This window comes from Terrapene carolina, unplaced genomic scaffold, assembly GCF_002925995.2.
Source record: "Terrapene carolina triunguis isolate 2854851 unplaced genomic scaffold, T_m_triunguis-2.0 Scaffold84, whole genome shotgun sequence".
Lineage (NCBI taxonomy): Eukaryota > Metazoa > Chordata > Testudines > Emydidae > Terrapene > Terrapene triunguis.
The window spans coordinates 12,797,696-12,825,232 of record NW_020664435.1 but is presented as its reverse complement, the minus strand read 5'-3'; the positions used below and the strand labels follow the sequence as shown (position 1 = coordinate 12,825,232).

General features: G+C 41.7%; 1 protein-coding gene across 1 annotated transcript in view; it reads left to right on the top strand.

The window, feature by feature from the left end:
- PLEKHA8 (pleckstrin homology domain containing A8) overlaps positions 1 to 27,537 on the top strand; it is a 42,251-nt gene that overhangs the window by 1,131 nt on the left and 13,583 nt on the right. The window contains exons 2-8 of the mRNA XM_024209587.3: positions 14,845 to 14,961; positions 15,975 to 16,130; positions 20,259 to 20,383; positions 22,097 to 22,255; positions 23,128 to 23,168; positions 24,474 to 24,631; positions 26,790 to 26,958. Of these exons, the coding sequence (XP_024065355.2) occupies positions 14,845 to 14,961; positions 15,975 to 16,130; positions 20,259 to 20,383; positions 22,097 to 22,255; positions 23,128 to 23,168; positions 24,474 to 24,631; positions 26,790 to 26,958 (925 nt within the window). The remainder of the gene's footprint in view (positions 1 to 14,844; positions 14,962 to 15,974; positions 16,131 to 20,258; positions 20,384 to 22,096; positions 22,256 to 23,127; positions 23,169 to 24,473; positions 24,632 to 26,789; positions 26,959 to 27,537) is intronic.

The following is a 27,537-nucleotide window of genomic DNA, read 5'->3' as shown; positions in this document are numbered from 1 at the left end:
TGTTTTGGAAATCTCAGTCAAGATTGGCTAAAACCACACATAATGCGATCATCCACTTTTACAAGATGAGATGGGTCACGTTTCTATGTTCTGGTATAAAATTAGGCTGTATCTAGAAAAGTCAAGAGATTAAGTTTTGTTTATTGTGGCTTCATTAAAATACAATGTACATAGATTTATCTGATATGAAAGGACACATGCTGTCTTCAGAATTGCCACCCCCAAACATTCAAAAATCCTGACTCAGGCCCACTAAAAATCATAATTTTGGCTTGAAAAATCAGGAGGGTTTTTTTTTTAATTTAGTTTTGAATTCTTTTTATTTTCCCTCTGAGTTTTGAGCTGTTAGGGTCACATTTACCAGTGTTTTTCAGCAACCATTAGGGCCAAACACTTTTTATACATTTAAAAAAAAAACATACAAAAAAACCCCTGAGTCTGTTGTATTTAGGGTGGTCCAGGAACTGTGGCTTTAAGAAAAACTCCAAATAGCATGAGATTCACAATAGAATTTTGAGAGTTCACAACACAAGGTTACATTTTGAGGATCTAAGTGAAAAAAAATAATCAATACCTGCTGGATCCTGATCTACTTGGATTTTTCCCTGGTGCCAGGCTGTATCAGGTCCAGATTTTTATGGTGAAGTAGAAACACTTTGTCTCCATTTATGCAATAAAATCTAGAGATCTGTGGCTAAAACATAACTGGGTCTGATAAGACCCAAGTGCCAGATATGTGTTTTTGTGGTGTTCTTGCACTGGATTGTGATGGGGCCTGAATTTTTCTGGTTAAATAGCTATTTTCTGGTAGAAGCAGCTGTTGTCTACTTTGATGGTAAAGTTTGGGAACTTGAAGCCTGACCAGCTCCAGGTGTTTGGATATGTTACTTTGTGGTGTACTGAGCCGTGATGCATTGCAATTTGAATTTTTCAATTACATTTGAGCAACTGCATTTCTTCTCTATTTAGCCAGTAGAGCTTTGGGATTAGTTGGTTGTCTGTGTTTTTTGTTGATGTTGTTTGTCTGTTTAATCCCAAACTGGATCCCATGGGATCCAGATGCTGGATACGTGTTCTTGTGCTGCTGCACTAGATAGCAAGTTGATTTAGGTTTAGTGGTGCACTAGGAGATGCTACACTTGTTCCTCTATTTAGACAGATTTTTGGAGGTTGGGTTGAAAATTGGCAGGATCCAGTTGACAGATGTTTCTCCAGTGCTATTGTCCCTCTGTGCCTCAATTCCCCCTCAGTAAAATGGGGACAATAGTACACCTCTACCCCGATATAACGCTGTCTTCGGGAATCAAAAAATCTTACCGCGTTATAGGTGAAACCGCGTTATATCAAACTTGCTTTGATCCGCCGGAGTGCGCAGCCCCGCCCCTCCGGAGCACTGCTTTACCGCGTTATATCCGAATTCGTGTTATATTGGGGTAGAGGTGTACTTGTCTACCTCACAAGGTTGTTCAAAGGATACATATATTAAAAAGACTGTGAATTGCTATGGCATATCCTCATGTAAGAGAGAGGTTTGGGGTTGGTTTATATTAGGGTCCAGATTTTTCCATTGAAGTAGGAGCTGCTACATTTGTTTTCTATTTGGATTTTACAATCTGAGACTCAAAATTGCCATGTGGAAAAGGCAAAAAATTGCTATGATCCTGCTGGATCCAGGTTTTTGCATTGCTTGGGACGCATTAGGGTCTATAATTTTTTGGTGCTGCTACGCTTTTTTTCTGTTCATGCAATGGAATTTGGGGAGTGAGGGCCAAAACTTGCAGGGCTCCAGTAGGTTCCAGGTGCTAGATCTGCGTTTTCATGTACTGTGATATGACAAAGACAGAATATTTTAGTGCACTCAGAGCAGTTAGACTTGTTGTCTGTTTAGGAAACTGAGGCCAAAACTTGGCTGGATTCTTGTAATGGATCCAAGTTTTTACAGTGCTTATACTCTCGGATGTGTCAGGATTTGCATTTCTTGGTGCAGTAGGAACAGCCAGACTTGTTCTCTGTTTGATGGGACTTGTGACCAAAAAGCTGTAGGATCTGTCAGGATTCAGCTAGATCCAGACTTACGTTAAAACACAAAACAAAACAAACAAATTGAAACACACCTGAATCAAAATCCATTTTCATAAAGAAGGGAGATGCTTTGAAAATCTCAATAAAACTAATGCAGAATGAGTGAGTCTCCCTTCTCTAGGTGTGTAAGACTTAGCAAGTCTGAGTACCCAATGAGCCCACACAGAGAAGGAGACTGGTAGATTGTGATGTAATTTTTTCTTTAGTGGCTATGCCAAACCCTGGCCCTGCTACTGAATTTCACAGGTCAGTCTCATCAGTGCCTCTTCTTTTGTTATTACTTAAATTATAAATTCATTGGTACTATGTAGTATTTTTGTTCTGTATTTGTAAAATGCTGAGTACATTTACAGTTGTGAATAGTGTTTCTGTAATAAACAATGTAGTGCTATAGAGGCAATATACAATGGGTATAATGTACCAAACAAACGAGTTCCTGTTACGTTGTAAAGTGCATAATAGTATAATACAAATGCCGAATAAACATGGAGTGGGGTGTGGCATTTACAGATTGATTGCTTCCAAGAAGAGGAGAAGTAGAACTGTGACATGAAAGCCAGCAGACTATCCTTTCATAGAAAATCAGACATTAGAGATGGAGAAAAGACTTGTTAAATCATCTGCAATAGTTACCTCTGCCAATATAGGAATTTTCCCTCCAAACTAGATGTGCTGCATAGTGTAAATATTATATATAAAATGTGTGCAAAATATGTTGGGACCCTGAGTATTACAAAGATATAAAAGTGTATAACAGTTCAGCTCTTTTTCTATCTTTCTATACCACCAATCTGTAATGCTTTGTTTCACATGGTCCAAGATCATATGAGACATTCATGGAAACAGGAAGCTTATTTAAAATATTTGAAAAAGTGTGATTTCTTTTTCTCTCCCAAGAGAGCAGAGGATGGAGTCTGCTGGGGGTCATCATCTCCAGTGATAATGTTTCTATCACTGACACTCCTGAGAGAAGATGAAATTTGCCTCAAAGTTTTTCCGATATCCTAACGAGTGGTGTCTCCACCCTATTTTAATTTTCAATGCCCTCTCTATGCGTTTTTCCCTGAAAACTTCCTGCTCCCATATATCCAGTTTATCAAAGATAATAAAAATGTGTGAGCCCAGTTCTCAGCTGCTGATGTAATGGGTACACCTGCAAAAACCATGCAAGCAAAGTATATACACCTTATAAAAGGGTATATAGACCCTCAATTACTAGGTTTGAACACAGAGGCAGGATCATGTGTTCACACTACTTGTGTGAACTATGAGACCATTCCTGTCTTCCCTCACTCTGCCAATTTGAGACAGTGGGAAGCCCTGCACAATTTTCACTGAATTATTAAACATAATACTAGGTGATTATACCTTCACAGGGTTTTTACAAACTCTAATTAATCCTCGAAAGACCTACAGAGGGAGGTATTAAATAACAAAGGCACAGAGAAGGAACTTGTGACCTCAGGGTACATCTACACTTACCGGAGGGTCCGGCGGCAGGCAATCGATTTTCTGGGATCGACTTATCGCGTCTAGTGAAGACGCGATAAAATCGATCCCTGATCGCTCTGCCGTCGACTCCGGAAATCCACCGCGGCAAGAGGCGGCAGCGGAGTCGATGGCAGCGCGGCAGCGGTCGACTTTCCCTCGTCCTCACAGCCAGGTAAGTCGACCTAAAATACGCAACTTCAGCTACGGTATTCACGTAGCTGAAGTTGCGTATCTTAGGTCGGACCCCCGCTGTAGTGTAGACCTAGCCTCAGACAAAGAGTGTGTGTGATTATCTCTTGATAGAACAGGATGTGATCCAGGAACTAAGGCTAGGTCTACACTACAGCAGGGGTCCGACCTAAGATACGCAACTTCAGCTACGTGAATACCGTAGCTGAAGTTGCGTATTTTAGGTCGACTTACCTGGCTGTGAGGACGGGGGAAAGTCGACCGCTGCCGCGCTGCCGTCGACTCCGCTGCTGCCTCTTGCCGCGGTGGATTTCCGGAGTCGACGGCAGAGCGATCAGGGATCGATTTTATCGCGTCTTCACTAGACGCGATAAGTCGATCCCAGAAAATCGATTGCCTGCCGCCGGACCCTCCGGTAAGTGTAGATGTACCCTTAGTCCATTAGATTAGACCTTGTCTTTCTGTCTAATGTGAATCTGACCTACTAAATGTAAGCTGAGATGTGTACAGCATTCTGTCATACACAGCACCAGTTTGATTCTTGACTATGACAACAAGCAAGATATTTTCTTTTTGGGCAAGTTGGTTTGAGTAGGTTAGATGAAGTACAAGTGGTGTTGCACTGAGGCTCCGATCCTCAAAGGTATTTAGGCAACTAATTCCAGTTGACAGCAATGGGAGTTAGGTGCCTAAATCCTTTGAAGATTTGAGCCTGAGTGCTTTGGAAGCTGATCTACACATCTGTCTGAAATAGAGCCATAACCCGATGTTTGTCTTAGACCAGTTTACCTCTTAGAAGTTACTTTTGCTGAGTCTTAGGAGACTGACTCGTAAAAAAAAAAAAAGCCTGATTTCAGACAAGACTTTTATAGGGTGAGTAAATTACCATTTATTATGGAGTATAAACAGCCCATAGGGAAGTACATGCTGAAGATGGGGAGCTCCTTCCTTTAATTATGTAGGTAATAGCTTGGTACTTCCCAATGTTCTTTCTACTCAAATTCAATTAACTTCAGACTTTGAACATGAGAAGTATTTTACTTAAGATCAGCTCGCCAGAGTCTTCATGTCTTAACTTGAAGATTAAAAATGTCTTCTAAATTAGAGATGGCAAATACTGATTACATCGACTGGCCCATGCATATGCAAGTGCAGAATTGTTCTCTGCAGTACATTTTCTAGCACTTTACCTAGTCTCTTAACAGTTACATGTGAAGTAACTTCCACCATTTCCCTTGGGAAAGCTATGCAACAGTCTAATGCTTGCTGTCAGACCTTTTCCTGGTATGTAAATGTTCCCATAATTTAATTTTATAACTCTTAATTATACCTTGTTGTAGCAACCCTAAATTATTCCTCTTTCTTGAAATGTTACACCCTTCTGATACTTGCCATGGTTAGCCATGCTACACTGTACCATATATAGTTATCTCTTTCAGTCTTCCTTTGAGTTATGACTGTTGTCCGAATTCCTTTCCGTTTGTCTGATTTTAATATGCCAAGACCTAAAACTCAACAGCAAATTAAAGTTCTGAATATAAAGTTCTAAATCACTTTTTTTTTTTTTGCCTCTAATGCCATCATATCATGTTGAAACTTGCATCTTAATAAATTCACTTTTTTAAATGAAAACTACAAAGAACACTAACTGATAGAGGCAGATTCTAAATACATAGGCTAACATTTTCAAAAGTGTCTCCTAATTTGGGTGCTGAACTTAAGACACCTGGTGCCTGAGTTTTCAGAGTGCTGAGCATGCACAGTTCCAGTTGACATTAACCTCTGAAAATTGGACCCTAAGTGTTTCCACAAATGAAGGAGCCCATGCTTGAGAAGTTTAGCCTTCATTTCCTTTTAGCCTCCTTGATTTTGTCCTATAGAACTGGAAGGGGGGGAGGGATAGCTCAGTGGTTTGAGCATTGGCCTGCTGAATCCAGGGTTGTGAGTTCAATCCTTGAGGGGGCCATTTTGGGATGGGATGGGATGGGATGGGGGGGAACTGTCAGGGACAGTACTTGGTACTGCTAGTGAAGGCAGCAGACTGGACTCAATGACCTTCAAGGTCCCTTCCAGTTTTATGAGATAGGTCTCTCTCTCTCTCTCTCTCTCTCTCTCTCTCTCTCTCTATATATATATATATATATAACACAAGGTGGCTTTTGGGGAGCTGGAAGTATGCAGCTGAAGTTTTTGTAATTCCTAGTGCATCAGATATGGCTAATCTTAGCGGTACTAGCCACTATCAGAGACTGGATACTTGATTAGGTGGACCACTGGTCAGACCAGTATGGCAGTTCCAGTGACCAGCCAACTAATTTTCTATGGGGCTTTGTGTGTTCTAGATTTCTATGCTTTTCTTGCTCTGGACCATATGGTTTGAGATCATGTTTTCATATAACGTCCTTTTTTGTCTTATAATCTTTTAATTGAGGCAGTCGGAAGATGCTCTTTCAGTGAAGTTGATTAGGCTGTGGGAATCAAGAACATTTCATCTCTTCTTTCCTTGCTCTTTAGGTGGGGGTGTTGGGGCAACTGAGAGAGTATTTCCTGTATTGTTCTGCAGAATCTTCCAGCAGGTGAGCCATGTTACTCCAGTATTGGTGCCTGCATAGTTTGCTGTCTAATTCTCCTGTATGTGAATGAGTGTGTATGATCACAGAGAATGGTTTTGGTGGAGAGAGAAATAAAGGGATGTGGTAGTGGAGAGATGTCATCTCTTGCATTGTGTAAATCCAGTGGATTGACTCAGATCAGTCTCATAACCACACCATAAATAAGCTAGAGGGAGCAGAAATTTAGACTTATAGACTTTAAGGCCAGAAGGGACCATCATGATCTCCTAATCTGACGTCCTGCAAACTGCAGGCCACAGAACCTTGCCCACCCACTCCTGTAATAGACCATAACCTCTGGCTGAATTACTGAAGTCCTCAAATCATGGTTTAAAGGCTTCAAGTTACAGAGAATCCATCAATTACACTAAATTAGACTTGCAAGTGACCCATGCCCCATGCTGCAGAGAATGACAGGGCCTGGGGGGGTTTTCACCTATCTGATCCAGGGTAAAATTCCTTCCTGACCGCAGACATGGCGATCAGTTAGACCCTAAGTATATGGGCAAGACCCACTAGCCAGACACCTGGGAAAGAATTCTCTGTAGTCACTCAGAGCCCTTCCCGTCTAGTGTCCCATCACCGGCTGTTGGAGATATTTGATGCTGGCAGTTGCAGATCGGCTACGTGCCATTGTAGGCAGTGTCATCATACTATCCCTTCCATAAACGTATCAAGCTCAGTCTTTAAGCCAGTTAGTTTTTTTGCCTCCACTGCTCCCTTTGGAAAGCTGTTCCAGAACTTCACTCTTCTGATGGGTAGAATCCTTCATCTAATGTCAAGCCTATACTTGTTGCTGACCAGTTTATATCCATTTGTTCTTGTGTCAGCATTGGGGCTTAACTTAAATAACTCCTCACTCCCTGGTATTTATCCCTCTGATGTATTTATAGAGAGCAATCATATTTCCCCTTAGCCTTTTTTCAGTAGGCTAAACTAGTCAAGCTCTTTGAGTCTCCTCTGATAAGGTAGATTTCCATTCCTCAGATCATCTTAGTAGTCCTTTTCTGCACCGTTCCAGTTTGAATTCTCCTTTCCTAAACATGGGAGACTGATAAGTCCCCAGTTTATAACAGAAATTCTTGTTGTTAGTCCCTAAGTGTATGACCTTGCACTTTGCATTTTCTATTACTCCAGTTTTCAAGGTCATCCGGATCTTTTTTGTATGATATTCCGGTCCTCTTCCGTATTGGCTATACATCCCAACTTTGTGCCATCTGCAAATTTTATTTGCACACTGCCACTTTTTGTGCCAAAGTCATTAATAAAAATGTTAAGTAAGATTGGTCCCATGCCTGCAGAAGGTCAATGTCAGCAAAATGTCTCGTGGCCCACAATCAGATTACCCTGATGGGCCACTTGCAGCCCACGGGCTTCTGGTTGCCCACCACTGCATTAGAGGATTATAAGGAAAAAGCAGACCCACTCTTGTGTAGGAGCGCCTATGTTGAGAAAAACCCTGTATTTGTATTAGTTCTAGGGACAATCTGATTCTCAGAGAGAGACAAGAAATGATCCAGAAATTATCTAATCTGTAATTATTCCTTTGCTAAAGAATAATTGTTCTTCCTTTTGAATGGGAGTGGTGTGACTATTGATAGTGCTGAATGAGCAGCCATGTGGAATGAACTTGGTTTCATAAGAAGTATGGGCAGATAGTTTAATATATATGTTTTTCATATAATGTATGAAGCAAATTGGGATTTTGAAAAATATTGTGTCGAGTAGAACCTTTGTTGTTAGTGCAAATATTCAAGAGACTTCTGTAGCATTCAGGGGGATTGATTTAAATCAAAGTGACATAAATCACTGATTTCAATCTTTTAATCAGCAAGCAGGCAACCTTGATTTAAGTCATTGATTTTAATTGTGTTTTGCATTTGTGCATCTTAGTTATTTTTCTAAAGAGAGGTTGATGGTCATTTTGTCAGGTAACCATTAAAACGTGTTGATTTGCAACTAAATATAGCTTTTACACTAAATTTGGTGTTTCTTTTTGCTAACCAGGAGAATACACTATATCTATACAAATTTATTTAAGCAATTATATAATTTATCTTTTTACTAGATTAATTTTTTGCTTGCAATTTGTGTTGAGCTCTATTTGGATAGAAATTAAATTTCAATTAAATACACAAGCAGCATTTAAAAAAAATAAAACTAAATGTGTTGGATACTTAAGTGGAAAAGGTTATCAAAACATATTTTACATTTAAAACTAACTGATTTATTACATAACAAAAGTATTATCTGCATTTAGTGAATTGAACTGTTTGTATCTGATTACTAGATGTAACATCTTGATGGACATTGTGGAGCTCCACCTTTCACCCTAGTTTCTGTTCGTAGATTGGTAGAGGAAAAACTGGTTTTTCAACTCCAAATTGGTTTCTTAACTATGAATCATCTGGTCATTGAACTGAACTAGTTGAATAAATTAAAATGATGAAAGTATTCTCTCTGACTTGCAGAAGAGGCTACTGCTGTTAAATATTGGTTAGCTCTTCAACAAACTCAACTTCCAGGTGTTTAGCCAGTGATTTCCATCAATTCGGTGGTTTGACTTTCTTTAAAGCTTGGCAGCAAACGTGTACGACTTAATATTTTTGTATTCATTTTTTGTATATAATTTAAATGGTTGTAGTAGATTATAAGTTTAGACATCAACATAGGTTATCAATTTCAAATTTAATTTTGAATAGATTTATTTTTAAAAAATTAACCTGATTTTAATTTAAAATTTTTAAAAATCAGTTCTTGTCCATCCTGATAGCCGCCTTTCCATGTGAGGATCCCAAAGCACTTTACAGACATTAATGAATTTTATGCCCAGCATAAAAGATAGCTTTGTAATATTATCCTCACTTTACAGATGACAAAACTGGGGCACATGGAGAATAAATTTCTTGCCCAGGGTGTCTTAGCAATTCTGTGTCAGCTCTGGGAATTGAGTCAGAAGATTCTTAGTTCTGTATGTTAGCCACTAGACATAGTTCCACTAAATGAAAAATGACTTGTTAATAATGAAAGGCTTATTCCTTGCATACGTAGAGGACCAGCTGCCAACAGTATTGATCTCACCAGGTGCCTGTTTGGGCAAAGAAGGGGATGTTCTCTAGGCAACAGCTGCCACCTGAGTATCCAGGAGCAATCCAGGCTTTAATAAACTTCCTAGACTACAAACTTGTGTGGCATTGCCAAAGATCCTCCTCCAAACGTCAGTGCTGATACCACCTGTGACGGGTTGGATCACAGAAACCCCCTTGGGAACTGCCACCCGATGTGCAAAGACTACCCCTGCTCCTGTTTTCCCTGCCAGCTCAGGACTCCAGCACCCTGTCTTGCTGAGCCAGACACTCCTGTCTGCTCCAACACAGACCCAGGGTCTGAATCACTTGTCCCAAAGCTTCAAGTTTACCTGAAAACAGCTCACAGAAGTGTGCTTGTCTTTAGCACTCAGATGCCCAACTCCCAATGGGGTCTAAACCCAGATAAATCCGTTTTACCCTGCATAAAGCTTATGCAGAGCAAACTCATAAATTGTTCGCCCTCTATAACACTGATAGAGAGATATGCACAGTTGTTTGCTCCCCCAGGTACTAATACATACTCTGAGTAAATTACTAAATAAAAAGTGATTTTATTAAATACAGACAGTAGGATTTAAGTGGTTTCAAGTAGTAACAGACAGAACAAAGTAAGTCACCAAGTAAAATAAAATAAAATGCGCAAATCTATGTCTAATCAAGCTAAATACAGATAATCTCACCCTCAGAGATGCTTCAGTAAGTTTTTCTCAGACTGGACACCTTCCAGGCCTGGGCACAATTCTTTCCCCTGGTACAGCTCTTGTTCCAGCTCAGGTGATAGCTAGGGGATTCTTCATGATGGCTCCTCTCCCCCCTTTGTTCTCTTCCATCCCTTTATATATCTTTTGCATAAGGCGGGAACCCTTTGTCCCTCTGGGTTTCCACCCCCCTTACTGGAAAAGCACCAGGTTAAAGATGGATTCCAGTTCAGGTGACATGACCACATGTCACTGCAAGACTTCATTACTCACTTGCCAGCACACACATATACAGGAAGACTCACAGGTAAACACAGCCATCTGCAGACAATGGGAGTCATCAAGATTCCAAACCATCATTAATTGCCCACACTTTACATAATTACAATAGGCCCTCAGAGTTATATTTTATATTTCTAGTTTTAGATACAAGAGTGGTACATTTATACAAATCGGATGATCACACTCAGTAGATTATAAGCTTTGTAATGATACCTTACAAGAGACCTTTTGCATGAAGCATATCCCAGTTACGTTATATTCACTTTTTACCATATTTTTCTAAAACTATCCCAGTTACATTATATTCACTTATTATCATGTTTTTATAAAACCATATAGACTGCACAACGTCACACCACCTTTGCCAGCTCTTCTGTTGCTTTCTTCAATATATCAATACTGCCTCAGTCTTGTCTGGACCAACCCTTGCACAACTGTCATCCAGCCATGACTCTCATTCAGACACTGGTCATGTGTTTCGCTGCACCGTCAGGTCAGAGGTGATGGAGATATAGAACTGGGTGTCATCATATGGAATATATAGTGCAGCTCATTAAGAGCAGGAGGGGTGACAGACACCTGCAGTCCACTGCATGGGAAATCTTGGCGCATAAGAGTACCTTCCCTCTGAGACCTCAAAAAGAAAGGAGTGGTGCCACTCCAGTAACCTGTGCAACCCTGCTAAGGGCTGCAAATGTGTCAAGAAAATCTCACGGCCAATGGTAGCAGCAGCAGCTGACCAATCTAAAACACTCAGCCTGAACATTTGAATTTCTTCTTCTGCTAGGAGGCGTTCACTGGCTAATATAGGCACTTCAGAATCTGTCCCATATCTAGGCTTAAAATGTGGTTAACTGAGATCAAAGAAACCCACGTACTCCATAAATTGTTAAAGTAGTCCTGCTATAACCCTCTTAAATAACCTTTCTCAAAAGAGGGAAAAGAGAGATGGGTCTGTGGTTAGAAAGAATGTCTGCATCAAAAAAGAGCCTTATACTAGCTCCCCTGCTGGTCACTGGGACTCTTTCTTCCCCATTGCTCTAGGGAAGCAATGTCAATCTAAACCAATAGCAGGCCAGTATTTTCCCACCGGCCATCGTCAGCCTGGAAGGACATAGGCGCATCTTCATCTTTTCCCTTTACAAATTAAAAAAGGAAGAATAATACTTATTTTCCTCAGTAGTTGGTTTAACAACTGATGTTTGTAAAGTGCTTTGAATGCCAAGAAGTAAATAAGCAATAAAGTATTACTTTCATAATCCAGTGGCTGAAAAAAATCTTAGCATCTCTTACCATGGTATCTTTAAAAACCCAACCAAATTAGCATCTCTTCATCAAAGCATGTTTTCAAAAAGTGTAGGACTGGAAGGGACCTCAATAGGTCATCTAGTCCAATCCCCTACATTCAAGGCAGGACTAAGTAATAAATAGACCAGCGGTTCTCAAACCGTGGGTCAGGACCCCAAAGTGAGTCACGACCCGTCGCCAGGGCTGGCTTAGACTTGCTGGGGCCTGGGGCCAAAGCCCAAGGGCTTCAGCCCTTGGCGGTGGGGCTCATGTTACAGGCTTCAGCCCTTAGCGGTGGGGCTCAGGCTTTGGCACCCCCACCCTGAGCAGTGGGGCTCTGGTGAGCTCAGGCTTTGATCCCCCCTCTTGGGGTCGTGTAGTAATTTTTGTTGTCAGAAGGGGGTTGTGGTGCATTGAAGTTTGCGAACCCCTGAACTAGATCATTCCTCACAGGTTTTTGCCTAACCTGTTCTTAAAAACCTCCAATGACAGAGATTCCACAACCTCCCTAGGCAATTTGTTCCAGTGCTTAACTACCCTGGCTGTTGGGAAGTTTTTCCTGATGTCCAGCTTAAACCTCTCTTGTTGCAATTTAAACGCATTTCATCTTGTCCTGTCCTCAGAGTTAAGGAGAATGATTTTTTTCATCTTCCTCCTTGTAACAACCTTGTATGTACTTGAAAACTGTTCTTGAAAACTTGAAATCAGTTCCACTTCTCTGCATTCTGCAGTATTTAGTTATTCCAGCTGGATTTGCACTGTGTGTCTGTCGTGAGCTACATGTCTTTAAACTGTTTTTCCTCTGTCTCAGCAATCTGGAACCAAGACTTTCAGGATTCTTATTCATTACAACATTGAAGTCTGAATTGTGTCCAAAGTTAAGCTATATTATTATTGAACAAGTCTGAGATTGTTTGATAGTAACAGCCATACTTCCTGACGAGTGAAAACAAAAGTAGACAAGCAGGCCTTCCAGCTTGTGGAAATGTGAAGACAATGCTGAATTCTTAGGCACATAAGGGCATTTATATTTCTGGTGGATAATAAGACAAAAACGTTCAACTGCTAATGGTACTAATTTTAAAATACACTTAAGAGTACAATATGGTGGGACATGATCCAATGCCCACTGAAGTCAACTGGAGTCTTTCTGATTTCAGTGAATGTTGTATTGGGCCCTTGATAGACATGTGCTTTCAGTGCCTCTTTAGTTTTATCTGCTTGTTTTACCGACAACATCAAACTTTTACTGCCAGTAGCTCTGCAGAGCTAATTCAAGCTGTGGAAGAATGAGCTATGTTCTGGCAGGCCTAGTGCATCATCAATGAAAGTGCACCTAAATTCTTATTCCGGAATCTTTATTGTTGTCAATTTTAACAAACAGAAGGAACACAGCTTTAACTCTTCAGATACTAGGTTGAGCTTCTGGTACTCTGGGAGTTGGAAAATCATCTTGCAAACTCGATATGGAAGTCTATGTGGAGAAAATTAATCTAGAACACAAAAAGATCCATTTTTATAGGGTTAGTTTTGTGACCATAACAAAATGTAAAACTCCTGTAACGAAAGATACCCTGTTGCAGTATCAGCAATTTGTCAGCCATCTATTACTATTAGCCAGCCCTTCACGATAACCTTCTGATGGCTGCCTGGCTCAGCATCTTTGGGTCAAAGGTGGCTAATATATCTTCCAGCAAAATCCTTGCTATCTGACTTTTTAAAAAACTGGGGCCTTTTAAATATTAAAGTCTGTTACTGGAAAATGCTATATGCTCTGAAAGTTTTGATTTCTCATACATCAATACTGATTTTGTTCTGAAAATGCATTCTGTATGCTTGCTTGTTCTACGTAGTGAGAATTGTGACTCATTCTATGTTTGCTCATCTGTTAGAAAGAGAAATAAGATGTTAATTTAGCAAAAGACTAACTTTTTTTGTAGGGGGGACAGTTTATTTAAATACATTTAAAATACAGTTTATTTAAAATACATTTTAACCAGCATGTGGGCAGGTACTCTTTGCATATCGCCGCATAGACTGTACAGTCCTTGATTGAGAGGCTGTAATTCAGTTGGACTCTGGTAATACTGTAACCCATAACAGCCTAGCTGAAATTATTTATGATCAACAGCAGCAGGAGGAGCCCCAGAGTGAATTAGAGGCTTGTATTGATGAGAAGTTATGTATTATTTAAGTAAGAGTTTCTATGCCATCAAGGGTTTGAAGCAATTAACCAACTGCTCTTCAATGTTGAATAATCTCCACCTTACTGAGAGCTGCCTAAAATCAGAAATGACTCTTACAATTTTTGTGTCTCACAGCACTCCAACCCCACCCCCGCTTTTACTTAAAAACCTAAATTGAGTGTGGTCTGTTCTCCCCATATGTACCTGTTACAAAAAGGTGTATGTTTTTCAAATAAAATAAAAGAACAAGGTTGCCAATAAATGGCAAGCTTTCTAAAAAGTATCTCTCGTAATTTCCTACGTGATTCATATACTCATTATCTAGAATACTGCAGAAACTTAAGTAAGAAATCAGCTTAATTTTTTCCCCCTTCCATCTCATCCTATTAGCCTGGTTCTATAGGACTGCTTGTAAATGGAGTGGACCTGTGCATCTGTTTTTGCCTGTAGTTTTAGGAGTCAGGGATTGTAGAGTTATTGGCGTGCTGATTTGTGTTTGGCTCTGAGTGTAGTTTAAACAGTTCTTGACAGGCACTTTCACTAGAGCGTCAGGGTTTTTTCTGAACAACATGGGAGCTTGAGCTGTCTTCAGTATACTTGACTGAGGAAATTAGTCTGTCTGTAGCTTAATACTCAGCAAGGGATGATAATTTCTTCCACTAAATGTTCTCATCTGATTTTCGCCTGCATCTCACAAATCCAGCAGGGCTGTAGGAAAGGCCTGCAATTGCTGCCACAGGCTGCTGTGGTAAAGCTCAGTAAAAATCTCTATGGAAATTAGGTTAATTGAGCTTTAACCATCTTGAGTATCTCTTGTTTGGGCTTTCCTTGTATAGATTCCCACAAGAAATCCACATTGTTGTTGCACTAAAGAAATGTGTGTTCTATGAAAGATTAAATCACTGAGAAATGCAGTTTTGCTTTGCAGGCTGGCAGCCTCGATGGTTTCTTCTCTGTGGTGGTATCTTGTCATATTACGACTCTCGGGAAGATGCCTGGAAGGGTTGTAAGGGAAGCATCCAAATGGCCGTGTGTGAAATTCAAGGTAACTAAGGAACTTCAGAACCTGTTGCACAAAATTCTTCCAATAAATTTCTTACTCCCTTATAGTTCTTAAATATCATTTTTTGTGATCTGACATGTCTTGTATCATGATTTCTTCTCCTCCTTCCACTCCCATATCACAACATGAATATAATCTCTATTAAACTTTAAAATAATTAAATAAAGAACAAAGTATTCCAAGAACTATAAACATCTAGTATGATGGGTATGCTGCATGTTGGCATAACACTTTAATTTCTTTTGTGAGCCATGGTGTAGGGGCTCACAGGTCCAGCTAAATGTTCCCTGGCACAGATCTAAAACAAGACAATCCACTCTGACGGTGTAAATCGTAAACAAACTTCCGCACTTCAGCTCTTAATCCATTAGGAGTGAGCAGACTAGTGACAATAATTTTGAGGTATAAATATAGGGAGGAAAACTGAAAGATGGACAGGGATACAGACTTGTTGGAGAAGGTTGCCTCAGATCTGCCTTTCACAGCAGAGAGTGTTCCCTTTTACTGACCGTCCCACACTAGTATAAATCACATCAATATGTGTCATACATGTTCTCCCCTCTTCCATTTTTTTCTCTCTCCCTCCCTTTGTTTCGCACTTCTTTCTCATTGTATTGTAGCCCTCATGGGTCCAGCTGGACATGACTGAGAGTTCAGCATTGCTCTTTTTTTCTTCCTTTTGTTATTAAAGTGGAAGGGATTCCTGTTTCATGGCATGGAACATTCCTTCCCCCAGAGGCTGACAAGTTAAACTCACTAGCCTGGGTCACAAAATGGCAAGTTGGAAAGTTTTTTGACTGTTGATAACTAGCTTTCAAATATTATTTGACCTCAAGTTTTCCCCATACATTTGCAAGAATCCCAGTATTTTTCTATTGCAAAGTTAGGATGGGTTGGCTGGGTGGGTGTGAGGGAAAGCATGCACCATACCGGAGGGTTTTGACTCAGAAACTATAGGGTTTTAATTCAGTGACTTTAATCTGTGTTGCTCCTAGTTCACCATGCAGATAGTACTCGGATGGATCTGATTATTCCTGGAGAACAGTACTTCTACCTGAAAGCCAGAAGTGCAGCTGAGAGGCAAAAGTGGCTGATTGCACTTGGAACTGCCAAGGCCTGCCTGACAGACAGTAGGACGCAGAGAGAAAAAGGTAAGAACATTCTCTCAGAGCTGTGTCTATCTGGCATTTCTAGCCTTTCTGAACAATGCATTTTTTACTTGTTCTTTATCTCCTGTGACAGACTCAGACCAGTGGGGTACAGGAGTCTGGTAGAGGGCAAATATACTGGTCACTGGATGAGTAGTTTTCTGTTCCCTGAGTGCCCAGAGCAGGGGCTGCATTAGAGTAATCAGGAACCTGCTAGAACCAATTAAGACAGGCAGGATAATTAAGACACCTGGAGCCAATTAAGAAACTGCTAGAATCAATTAGGACAGGCTAGCTCAGGGGTCTCAAACCCGTGGCCCGCGGGCCGCCAAGCCCCCCGTGCCCCCCCCCCCCCCCACCGCCCCTCTGCCTACCCATGGGATTGCCTCCTGATGCTGCAAACGCTGCGCTGCTCTCTGAAGCAGCCAGCAGCACGCCCCTTCGGGCCGGGGGGAGGGGGAAGGAGGCAGAGGGCTCCGGCATTGCCTCCTTCCAGGCACCGCCCCCCACAGCTCCCATTGGCTGGAAACAGGGAACCGCGGCCAATGGGAGCTTCGTGGGAGGTACCTAGAAGAGCGGCAAGAGCCGCACAAGCAGGGAAGCCTGAGCCCAAGCCACTCCCCCTCCCCCAGGGGCTGCAGGGACACGGTTTCAGCTGCTTAATGGAACGGAGCAGCACGGAGCCAAAGACAGGCAGGGAGCCTGCCCTGGCCCCAGTGAGTGCCGCTGCCACCCCGGAGCTGCTCTAGGTAAGCGGCACCAGGCTGGAGCTCACACCCTGAACCCCTCCTGCACCCCCAACTCCCTGCCCTGAGCCTCCTGCCACATCCCGCACCCCTCCTGCACCCCCAACTCCCTGCCCTGAGCCCCCTGCCACATCCCACACCCTGCCTGCACCCCAACTCCCTGCCCTGAGCCCCCTGCCACATCCCACACCCCAACTCCCTGCCCTGAGCCCCCTGCCACATCCCACACCTCAACTCCCTGCCCTGAGCCCCCTGCCACATCCCGCACCCCTCCTGCACCCCCATCTCCCTGCCCTGAGCCCCCTGCCACATCCCACACCCCAACTCCCTTCCCTGAGCCCCCTGCACACCTCCTGCACCTCAACTCCCTGCCCTGAGCCCCCACTGCACCCTGCACCCTTTCTGCACCCCCTGGGGGCAGCGTTGGGTTGGGGACTTCAGGGAAGGTATTGGAATGGGGCAGGGAAGAGGTGGGGCAGGCGCGGGGCCTAATTGGAAGGGGTGGAGTGGGGGCGGGGCCAGAGGCAGCGGGAGGGGGGGGGGGTCAGTGATGCGACCCTCGGGCCAATGCACTAGTCCTCATGCGGACCTCGGAGTCATCTGAGTTTGAGACCCCTGGGCTAGCTAATCAGGGCACCTGAGTTTGTGGTGTGCATGCAAGGAGGTAGGATCAAGAGGCACAAGAAGCTGAGAGTGAGAAGACATATTGCTGGAAGACTGAGGAGTACAAGCGTTATCAGACACCAGGAGGAAGGTCCTGTGGTGAGAATAAGGAAGGTGTTTGGAGGAGGCCATGGGGAAGTAGCCCAGGGAGTTGTAGCTGTCGCGCAGCTGTACCAGGAGGCACTCTAGACAGCTGCAGTCCACAGGGCCCTGGGCTAGAACCCGGAGTAGAGGGCAGGCCCGGGTTCCCCCCAAACCTCCCAACTCCTGATCAGACACAGGAGGAACTGACCTGGACTGTGGCTTCTACCAGAGGAGAAGGTCTCTGGGCTGTTTCCCGACCCACATGGTGAATCTGTGAGGCGAGAAAATCCGCCAATAAGCGCAGGACCCACCAAGGTAGAGGAGGAACTTTGTCACACTCCCCATTTTTTCTAGGAGTTTTGCAACTGAGGAATGATAAAATCTGTACTCGAGCTGAAGTGTCCAAACCTGGGCAGGAGGCTTTCAGCACCTCTGAAAATCAGGCCTCATCAGAGATGTAGGACCTTGACCCTAACTCTGACTTTGAACATTCTGATCTTGGTTTATTTTAAATTATGAAAAAACTAATTAATCCCCACAGCTACTTAAGCCTTCAAGGATCCTGTAACAGTTAAATAGGGAACACCCAGACTTCTCAAAGGAATGTCTTAAACACACATACACACACTTACTAGCACATGAGACTTAGGCTGTGTCTACACTGCCACTTTCAGCGCTAAAACGTTAGTCGTTCATGGGTGTGAAAAAACACACCCCTGAGCGACAAAAGTTTTAGCGCTGAAAAGCGCCAGTATAGACAGCATGTGGCTCCCGGCGATAAAGCTACCACCGCTTGTTCAGGGTGGTTATTTTTATCACCTGAAGAGCTGTGATGTGGGCAGTGTAGACATATCCTTACAGATCATGGGGGAAAAACAACAATTCCCTCCCTCTGTGTCCTCACCGCTCCTAAGAGTCTTTTGGGTCTGAGATCTGCCCGTGTTCGGGCTAGGTGGAGATGCCCTTGTCTCCCTGCAGCAAGTCCCTCTTGCTGCTGGCAGTGGTCAGCCACTTCCACGCAGAAACCTTCCTGCTAATAAGCACAGTCTTGGTGAAGAGTCCCAGTGTGAGGCCCCATGCCCCAGACATCTGTGTTCTCCTGCTCAACACCCTTGTTGAACAGAGGGTGGGAAAGCAGACAAGAGTCATTAGCAAGTCAATAATCTGGCACCATCTGGGTGACTCTTCCTGTGTTAACTCTCCCCAAGGTGAGAAACTTTCCCTTCATCTCTGGCCTTGCTATGCATCGCATCAGACTATAGATACACCAATTCAAACTGGCTCTCAACACAAGTCACAAAGAGTCAGACACAAAATGCAGGGTCTACTCCACAATGCAAGTTTACAATAGTGAACTGTTAGCCAGTGCATATAGGTTACACACCCACGCATTAAAAGTATTATGCACACGGTGTTAATATGGTGTATATTAAATATAAGTGTTGGGCAATCATGTGAAATCTTGTTATGATTACTCTTACTCACTTGTAAGTATCCCACAATACCTTGTAACGGTATAACTCAGCATTTGGCATAAGGAAACTGTCAAAGGCAAGATATGTAAGTATTCTACCCTGGTACAGGTAAGGAGTGGCCCATTTAGTTCAGAATTCTGTGTTCAAAAACAAAATACAAGAGGGGAACACCATGCTACCAAAAAACCAAGGTAATTGGGGCCCAGTATTTTCATATTAGTCTTGGATGACGACATGCTTTTTATTTGTAAACAGGTCTAGTATAAATAGAGGTGGGTTTGGGGGCTTATTTTGGGAACACATCTTCTGCATAAGGTAAAAAGAACATGCTGTGAGAACCTGCTTCTCAGAAGGATTGGGGACGTATTATCTCTCTTTCCTGTACAAGACTGTTTTGTCTATAGACAATACATTGGTAATTTGGTCTCCTGAACATTTTTAATATTGAAACCCAAGTGTTGTCAAAATTAATTGGCTATACATTTTAATCAATAAAATGACACAAAGCAAGATGAAATTCACAAGTTGACACACTGTCACAAGGTGAAATACTCAGGGTGCATTCGCTGAACTTGAAATACTTTCAGCTAACAAAATTAACTTTTTTTAATTTGGGGATCATTAATAATCTATTTGGGGTTTTTTAAACTGGCTTTCAGGCATTCAGGTCCCTTAATTATGAATAATGAGATAGATGGGTGTTAAGATGAGCTGTCTTTGTCAAGCTCCCTTTTCCACCCTCCTGTAGTTTACAAACAAGGAGCTAAGACCCTCTGACAACTGTTATTTATATCTCAGATTATTTAGCAAACAGGCACATTATAGTATGTAGGGATTTAGTCCTTGAATAAAAAGGCTCATGAAGTCAGACATCTTGTGGTTGAGACTCTTTTCTTTCTCTTTTGTAGTAAGTTTGTGTGTTATAATTTAACAGCTCAGCTGGAACACTCTATTCCTGTTTGTGTTGGCAAATATCAAAAGGTGCATGTTTTTCAAAGTGAACGTATGGGCAACCTAGTTCTAAGTCTTAGTTTTCAGATTAATAGAGAATGTGGATGGGTTGGACTGCATTGAAATAGTACTAGTTATTTCCTCAACATTCCAAAAACGTCTACTGCAAGACTGATGGGATGTGTCCAACTCTCTTCTTGTTTCATTTTTAGAGCTCACTGAAAACACCGAAGCCTTGAAAATCAAAATGTCAGAGCTTAGACTGTACTGTGACCTCCTTGTTCAGCAAGTGGATAAAACTAAGGAAGCTAGCATTTGTGGTGTATCAGAATCAGAGGTACAACTTTGTTTTCATACAGCCCTATCCCACTGGGTGCTGAGCACTCTGGACTTGTCCTGTGGATTGAACACCTCACAGAATGAACCCATCATGACTTAAGGAAGGATGTTATCCAGTTTAATGTTGCACTGACTTTCCTGCTGAATGCACACAGGAGAAAAGTACCTAAGCAACAGACTTTAGTTAGCAATATGATATTATTTTTATTATGTATTGCTATCCATTATGCTGGCTAGTACTGAGGTCATATACAGTAACTATGATCATGATAGTAATGCCTCAAAAAAAATTATGGTTTCACTGATCTTGTGCATATAGTTCATGTTTCCAGGAATAAAGTGCACATACTTGATGAAGAGATGCTATGCAAGACGTGTATAGCACCTGATCCTAATTAGACTGCAGTCCAGGACCGCTAAAATCCTCCTTCAGTCAGTTCTGTTCTTAGGCTGAATACGTAATGACTAAGAGATAATGTAGAGCCACAATGAAACTCAACTAAAGGAAGAAACTTGCTGACTGGCCCATGTGATGGCTTTCGGAGTTTTAACAACATTTGTTGGTTTCGCATTAGAAAAGAAATACCAGTTCCAGAGGTATCTCTTATAAGCTTTCCTAACAGAAGGAGCTCAGTTTGGGAATGGCCTTCTAAAGAAGAGGGTATGCTCCTTCTCAATGCGAGGGGTAGGGAGGTGGAAGGAATATATGTGAGAAGAACTTAGCCTCTCGGACAGGAAGTGTGGTTTTCCAAGTTGTACACTCCTTCTGTGGTGCCTCCCAGAGGAATTTTATTCACAAGTTGCGGGGCTGGCAGATGACTGCATGAAGGGGAGTTATTGTGGTGTCCTAGCCAGCCAAGTAGAGACACTGGCTGAAGTCTTGATGATGGATTTAACAAACTGTGGTGGTAGTAATGTTATTGTGCCTAATTTGGTCTTGTATAAAGGACTAGTAAGCAGTTGTTAGAACTGTTGTAACAAACACACACATAATGTTGTATTTACCCACTTCATAATTCAGTGTTGTGGGGAAACTGAGTCAATATTTTTAGTGTCCCTTTACCTGGCAATGGATTATTCAGAGCTGCAAGGGTTTAGCCTAATAGCAATCCGCTATCAATAACATGTTTCTATGTTGCATCTAATACACAAGGGTCAGGACAGATGTAACCCTTTGTCCAGAGTATGTTATATAGACAAAGTAGGGGTTTGGTGCCAGCATAGTACTTTGTTTTGCACCTTGTTCAATTGCAGTCACCTTTCTTTGGGTATAGGTACAATACATAAATAATCTTATCCTAGGCCACTTGAATTGTCAGCTTTTCATTCCCTTGCCATGGTGTCCTCTGGTCATGCCAACCTAATAGCAGAATGTCAGGTCCTGGACCAAAACTGAATTCAGCATGGCATGTGTTTACCATGTTTTAACTCTGGGCAAGTGGCATATAAATAGATGTTGCTGTTGAAATGCTGCGTTTTGAGATTGGTGTCAGTGGAGGCTGACAGCAACAGGAACATCTTCATGCAATCCCAATAGTGTCTGTTGTCATCGCTGTAATCAGATGGCCTCATATGTTTAGTTCTTTGAAGATACTGAGCTTCTGATGATTAAGAAACACGACTGTTGGGATGATGGGTTTTGTAAACTTCAGTCTTTCCAAATTAGGCGTTGATGGCAAATAAAGTGTCTTGCCATCTGGTTATTTCACAGAATGGAATTGATATGGGAGCTCTGTTGAAATCAACATGTAACACTTTCCTGAAGACTCTTGAAGAATGTATGCAGATTGCAAATGTGGCCTTCTCTTCTGAATTATTACATCACACCCCATTGGGATCTCCCCACTTGGCTGTTCTCAAATCAAACAAGGTAATGTTGTGCAATCTCTGCTGTCAATCTCAACATCGAAAGCGTACTGCCTTTCCTGGAAAGTAGTAGCTGTGGTAGTAAGGAATGGGGGTTTTAGCCCAGGATCGAGATAGTAACCATCCACTGGTGACATCCTGGTGTGTCATATGGATTGCAAGTGATGCAGGACTCAACTGTACATTTAAGTCACCATTTACTTACTGTTAATAGCAGTTTAAACTCCTTGCTCAGTAATACTTGGGACCTGATCCAGCTGTGAATATCCATGGCCCAGAATATTGTGACTGTGTGCTAGCTGGAATGGAAGCCCCAAATAAATTTTAAAAATAATCCCAGCACCATGTCCGCAATTGTAAGCTCCCCAGAAGATGAAGAATTCATCTCACTGGTCTCACTATCACGGAGTCAAATTCCCCAAGCATATTTGTGAAGCTGGAGCAACTCTCTTGGCTAACAACAGATTAGGATGAAGGGAGGAAGGCATACATGTTTTTTCATCTGGCGTATGTAGGGTTTTTTAATTTAAACATACTCAGGAAGAGGGTTTCACAATGGCCCCTCCGGTTCCCCAGCTCCCACAGGATTGCCATACTTAGTTTGTTTTGTTTGTGGAGGTAGGCAGTACGCTGCCTGGGGATTAGCCTCTCTTTTGATCTTTGCCCGGTAACCTTCGGAATAGATCGTTTACCTGAGAAGGGTCCGATATTTTCATGGTTCAAACCTCATTGCATAAGTTCATATGGCCCCAGATCCGGGAAGTATGAAGCATAAGCTTAATTTTCCTCATTGACTTCCATTTGAGTTAATAAATGTAAAGTTTGAGGAGCACAAAATGCTGCTTTATTTTAAGGATAAATTTTCTGTTTTTATAGGTAACCCCTCCCGTCTCCCCCAGTAGCACTACAACAAAAAGGTACAGTGACACTCTTTTTCCCCCCCCCCCCCCGCTCCCCAAGAACGGCATAATTTTTTTTGTTATGTCTGACTCTCCTATGTTTTTTTGAATGTATTGATGATATTGCAAATACCAGATACAAGCACAAACTCTATTGCTAAATGGATTTTCTTTCACTTCGCTCACACTTTTCCCTCTTGGCTACTTCTCTTACCATTATCCTTATTATGCCTTTCTGCTGCTGGTGGCTAGCCAACCATCTCACACTCTTTACTGCTCTCTTCCCCACCTCTGGTTTCTGCTCCCTGCATTGCCATTATGAGTGCTGCTGCAGAAAACAAAGGTATCAGGAGGCAGTGAATGAGCTGTCCATTGCAGCAGTGACCAATAATGCCACCAATGCCAGTATAATGTGCCACTGGAACATTTCTTTAAAATCTGGTCTGTACCAACCACCTTCATCTGCACTGGTGACGTGCCCCTTTTCAGCCTCCAATGCAAAGCAAACATTTTCCCCAGGTCTCTGATGTAAGCCGAGTATTTAAAAAACAAGAGTTGTTAAAACATATTCTGTTTGCTGAAAAGGGTAATCTGTCTTCTGGGTTTTCTTAGTTTTAATAACAGTAGACTAATTCCAGTAAATATTTAATTCCTTTTTAGTATAAAATTTTGATTTTTGTTCTAACTGTGTGAACAGTTCCTTAAAGGCAACTCACTTCGTCTGAAAACTTTTTTACATGTTATTGTTACAAATAATACCTTAAATTACTATAACTGAGATTGGGAGGAGTTCTTTGTGCATTTGATGACTTGTTGTGTATAGTTTTGTTTTCCCACTTGTATGGCCATTTTCACCTGTTGTTTATGTTTGGGCTGTTCACTCAGAAAACAATGGAGAAAAAGATATCTGGGGGGGAAAATAGGAAAATATGACTAAAACTGTGGCAGCAGGACTGTTTCAGATACAATATCTGCCCCTTACCTTTTTTTTTTTTTTTTTTTTTAACCCAACTGGATTTCAAGTTGGCTGTGCCCCTCTTTTTTAATAAAGTATCTACTTTTTTCTCTCTCAAATATTCCATATTCTTGGTTTAGGATTGTTTCAGTAAATATACACACTGGAAAAACATTTTTGGAGCCACGTGGTTCCTTCTAATGTTTTTAGACAAACATTTTTCTCACAGCAATCTAGAACTGGCAACAATTTTGGATTTCAAGTCCCTCTTTTACATTGTTGTGTACAGTTTGATAGGAAGAGACATGCCAAGCAAAGTGTTACATTTGCCCTTTAGTTTACATTTGTGTTTTTCCCCCCTCCTTCAGGCAGATGGAATTGAACAGTTGTGAAAATGGCTCCATAAAGGCAGAAACTAATCATTGTGAGCAAACATTGTTTAACATTCTGATACCCTCACATCTGAAATCTAATGAGGGAGACTGTGACGTTTCAGCTGAAAACCATGTTGAAAAGAAGTTGACAGGTAAACGTATGGAAAGAAATCTTATCCTGTACTTTTGAGCACAAACAGTCTTATAAGAGTGTCGGAGAATAACAGAGTTCTCACTTTTTGTTTGGGTACAGCAAGTCAGATACTTTATTTTCTCAAGCAATTGCATAGAGGGAGAGAGCTAAACAGGTCTCTCAACAGGTAAACAATTACAGCAAGCATTTATACCTTTTGTTACAGACAATAATGAGCAACAGCTGCATTTTGTTTATACATAGGTCATTCTGATATCTTGTTTTGCTCACTAATGTAGACTCTGTCTACATTCCATATTATCTACACAAGGTCGCAACAACTTTTCACACAGTTCTTTCCCACTCGCCTCACACATTCCTCGCTTCTACAAATCTCGCGTTATTAGGGTTACAGTTAGCCTGACTCTTGCTAATGAACTGTCATACATTGCATCCCCTTCCTGTCAGTTCTTTCTCTGCTTCCACAAGAGTGTGAGATATCTCACTTCCCAAGAGAAGCTGTTGTATGTCAGCACTTGTTACAAGATTACTGACGTTTTACTTTGATCTCTGTCCATTTCCCAGGGGTTGTCTTCCCAACACAATTCACACCCTTGTTGGTGGCCTTGGTAGAGAGACCAAGAACTGAAGAGGTACAGGACTAAACTGCTCTCTCACACTAGAGCTCATCTGGGTCACAACTGACAGAAACTGGCAATGCACTCAGGCAACACTTGCACTGCACATGCTCTGTGGACCAGGGGCTTCATTCCCAAAGGCCCTCCATCGGCACCCTTTTCAAATACTAAAGGCCAGATTATCAAGAGTGCATATGGGAGCTGTGTGTGCTTGTTTCTGAGCAGCTGGTCTTCAGTTCACTCATACGTGCACTGACATATCCTTCAAAAAGAAAACAAAAAAACCCCAAACTCCTCCCCCTTAAATTAAGAGGTTATTTGTTTTAGGAAAATTCCGCCACTATTCAGACAGCATTGTATTAAAGTACCCATTACTCTAGCTGGCATCTCTCCTAAATAGGCAAAGTTAAAACATTTTATTTATATTTTGATTTGGCATTCTTTCAGAAATTGCCTGATACTTATGCTAATGTGGTTATATCAAAACAATTCAGTATACGATGGAATCAAGCCCTGAGACACTATGTTGGAGTGTTTGAGGTTTTATTATTATTATTTGTTGAGTAGACTAGGTCAGACTCAAACCACTTATGTTTCCCTTATTGTACATTATGCAGAACAGGCACTAGCAACCAGTGGTCTAGCAGAATTTGTGCACAAACATAAGAGGTATCAAGGTTCCTCTCAGCTTACCAAATTATGCTGTCTGTCACAAGTATTTAGCTCTCCCACTGGCTCTCCAGAATTTCCTTTGCCCTTGTTTTCCCCCGTTCAGTTTAGTTTGGTCTCGCATAGGCAGAAGAAATAGTTGAAAAATCAGAAATATAGTAATTGGAAAGGAAAACGGCTACGGGTTCCTATTGTGAAGATGTTGTGCAGCCTTGTTTGATGAGAGGTCTCCACTTCCCATGCTCTTCCCACCTGCTCTAAAACCAAGTCCACTTCCCCTTTTCCCTGGGTTTGGTTTTCATTTACTTAGAAATTAAGGGTAATACAATATACTTTCAGCCCAAACCTTTTCCCCAGTCTTGGCTGAACTTAGGGTTCCCTTGATCCTTTCTCCACCAAGCCACTCCCACAACCCTTTCTATCCGGGTAAGGTAACAGGACACATGTGAGTCAACATTTAATCCTTTTCCAGGAAGTTCAATACGGCTCTCACATAGGGTGTCTTAGGCAAACACTGCCATCCTTTTGCACATTTTTAGTCTTAGTTGCATTTTTTTCCCTTCAATGGACAAAGGAAAAAGAAGAATAAAGTAAAAGATGTGATGACATTTCACAAAGTGACGTCTCTTCCATGGAGCTGGGGCTGTTCCAATTTGAGTAGCGAGAGTGGCCAGTATTGTGTAGTCCTGCTAGTGCCTGTAGAAAAGTGTGCATGCAAAGATCAATAGAGCCATTCATTCTGAATACCTTAAAAGACACCATTAAATTAATAAGGTGGATAACAAGAGAAGAACTAGTCAAAGAATCTCATTCAAATTAGATAATTGGTATCATTCAGCAACTGAGGTTTCCTTTCTTTTTAAATGTAAGGTGATGAAGTTAAAGACGATGGAGGAAGCAAGATGCTGCCCATAGAGGGCAACAGTGCTAACGAATCGCTGCAGTTGGCAATGGATTCCATAAGTGGACCAGCTCCATCACACTGGGGAGAAGGAAAAGAAGAGGATTTACCTACCTTCTTCAGTGTCATGAACAATAGGTAGCATAGCTCCTGCATGCAGTAGATGAACAGTTGCTGGTATATTGAGACTGTATGGTTAAAACCCTTAATCAACTGAGCATTTGATCCATGCAATGGCGAATTCACTTCAATAAATCCCAACAGAGATAATTTTGTAAATTGTACTGTTTGTAGTAAAGCTATAATAGGTTTTGTAGTGCTGAGAGTTGGAACAAGGGAGTCTAATAGTTGAGTACTATGGTAAAAGGTCCATCACTTAAATACTACTTTTTGTGATTTTTATCCTCCCCCCTCCCTAACTTACACCCACCATCCATGGGGTGATTACTTTGCGAGAGTAACTGGCAGCAATAATTGTTGAACTTCTGAAAATTTGATCGTTGGTCAATTAATCACAAGCTGGAAAATTACTCTATTTAAAGTAACTAACTATCTCTGCTAACTTGACTGTGGTCTCTAGGTTGAGAATTATTTTTCCTTGGTGTGATTAAGAGCCTGTTTCTGTACTGTCGAAATCACTGGGCTACATTCACCAATAGCAAAAGCTGGTACAGTGAAACTGATGTAAAAAGGATCTGGTTATGCTAGTGGCTCAGT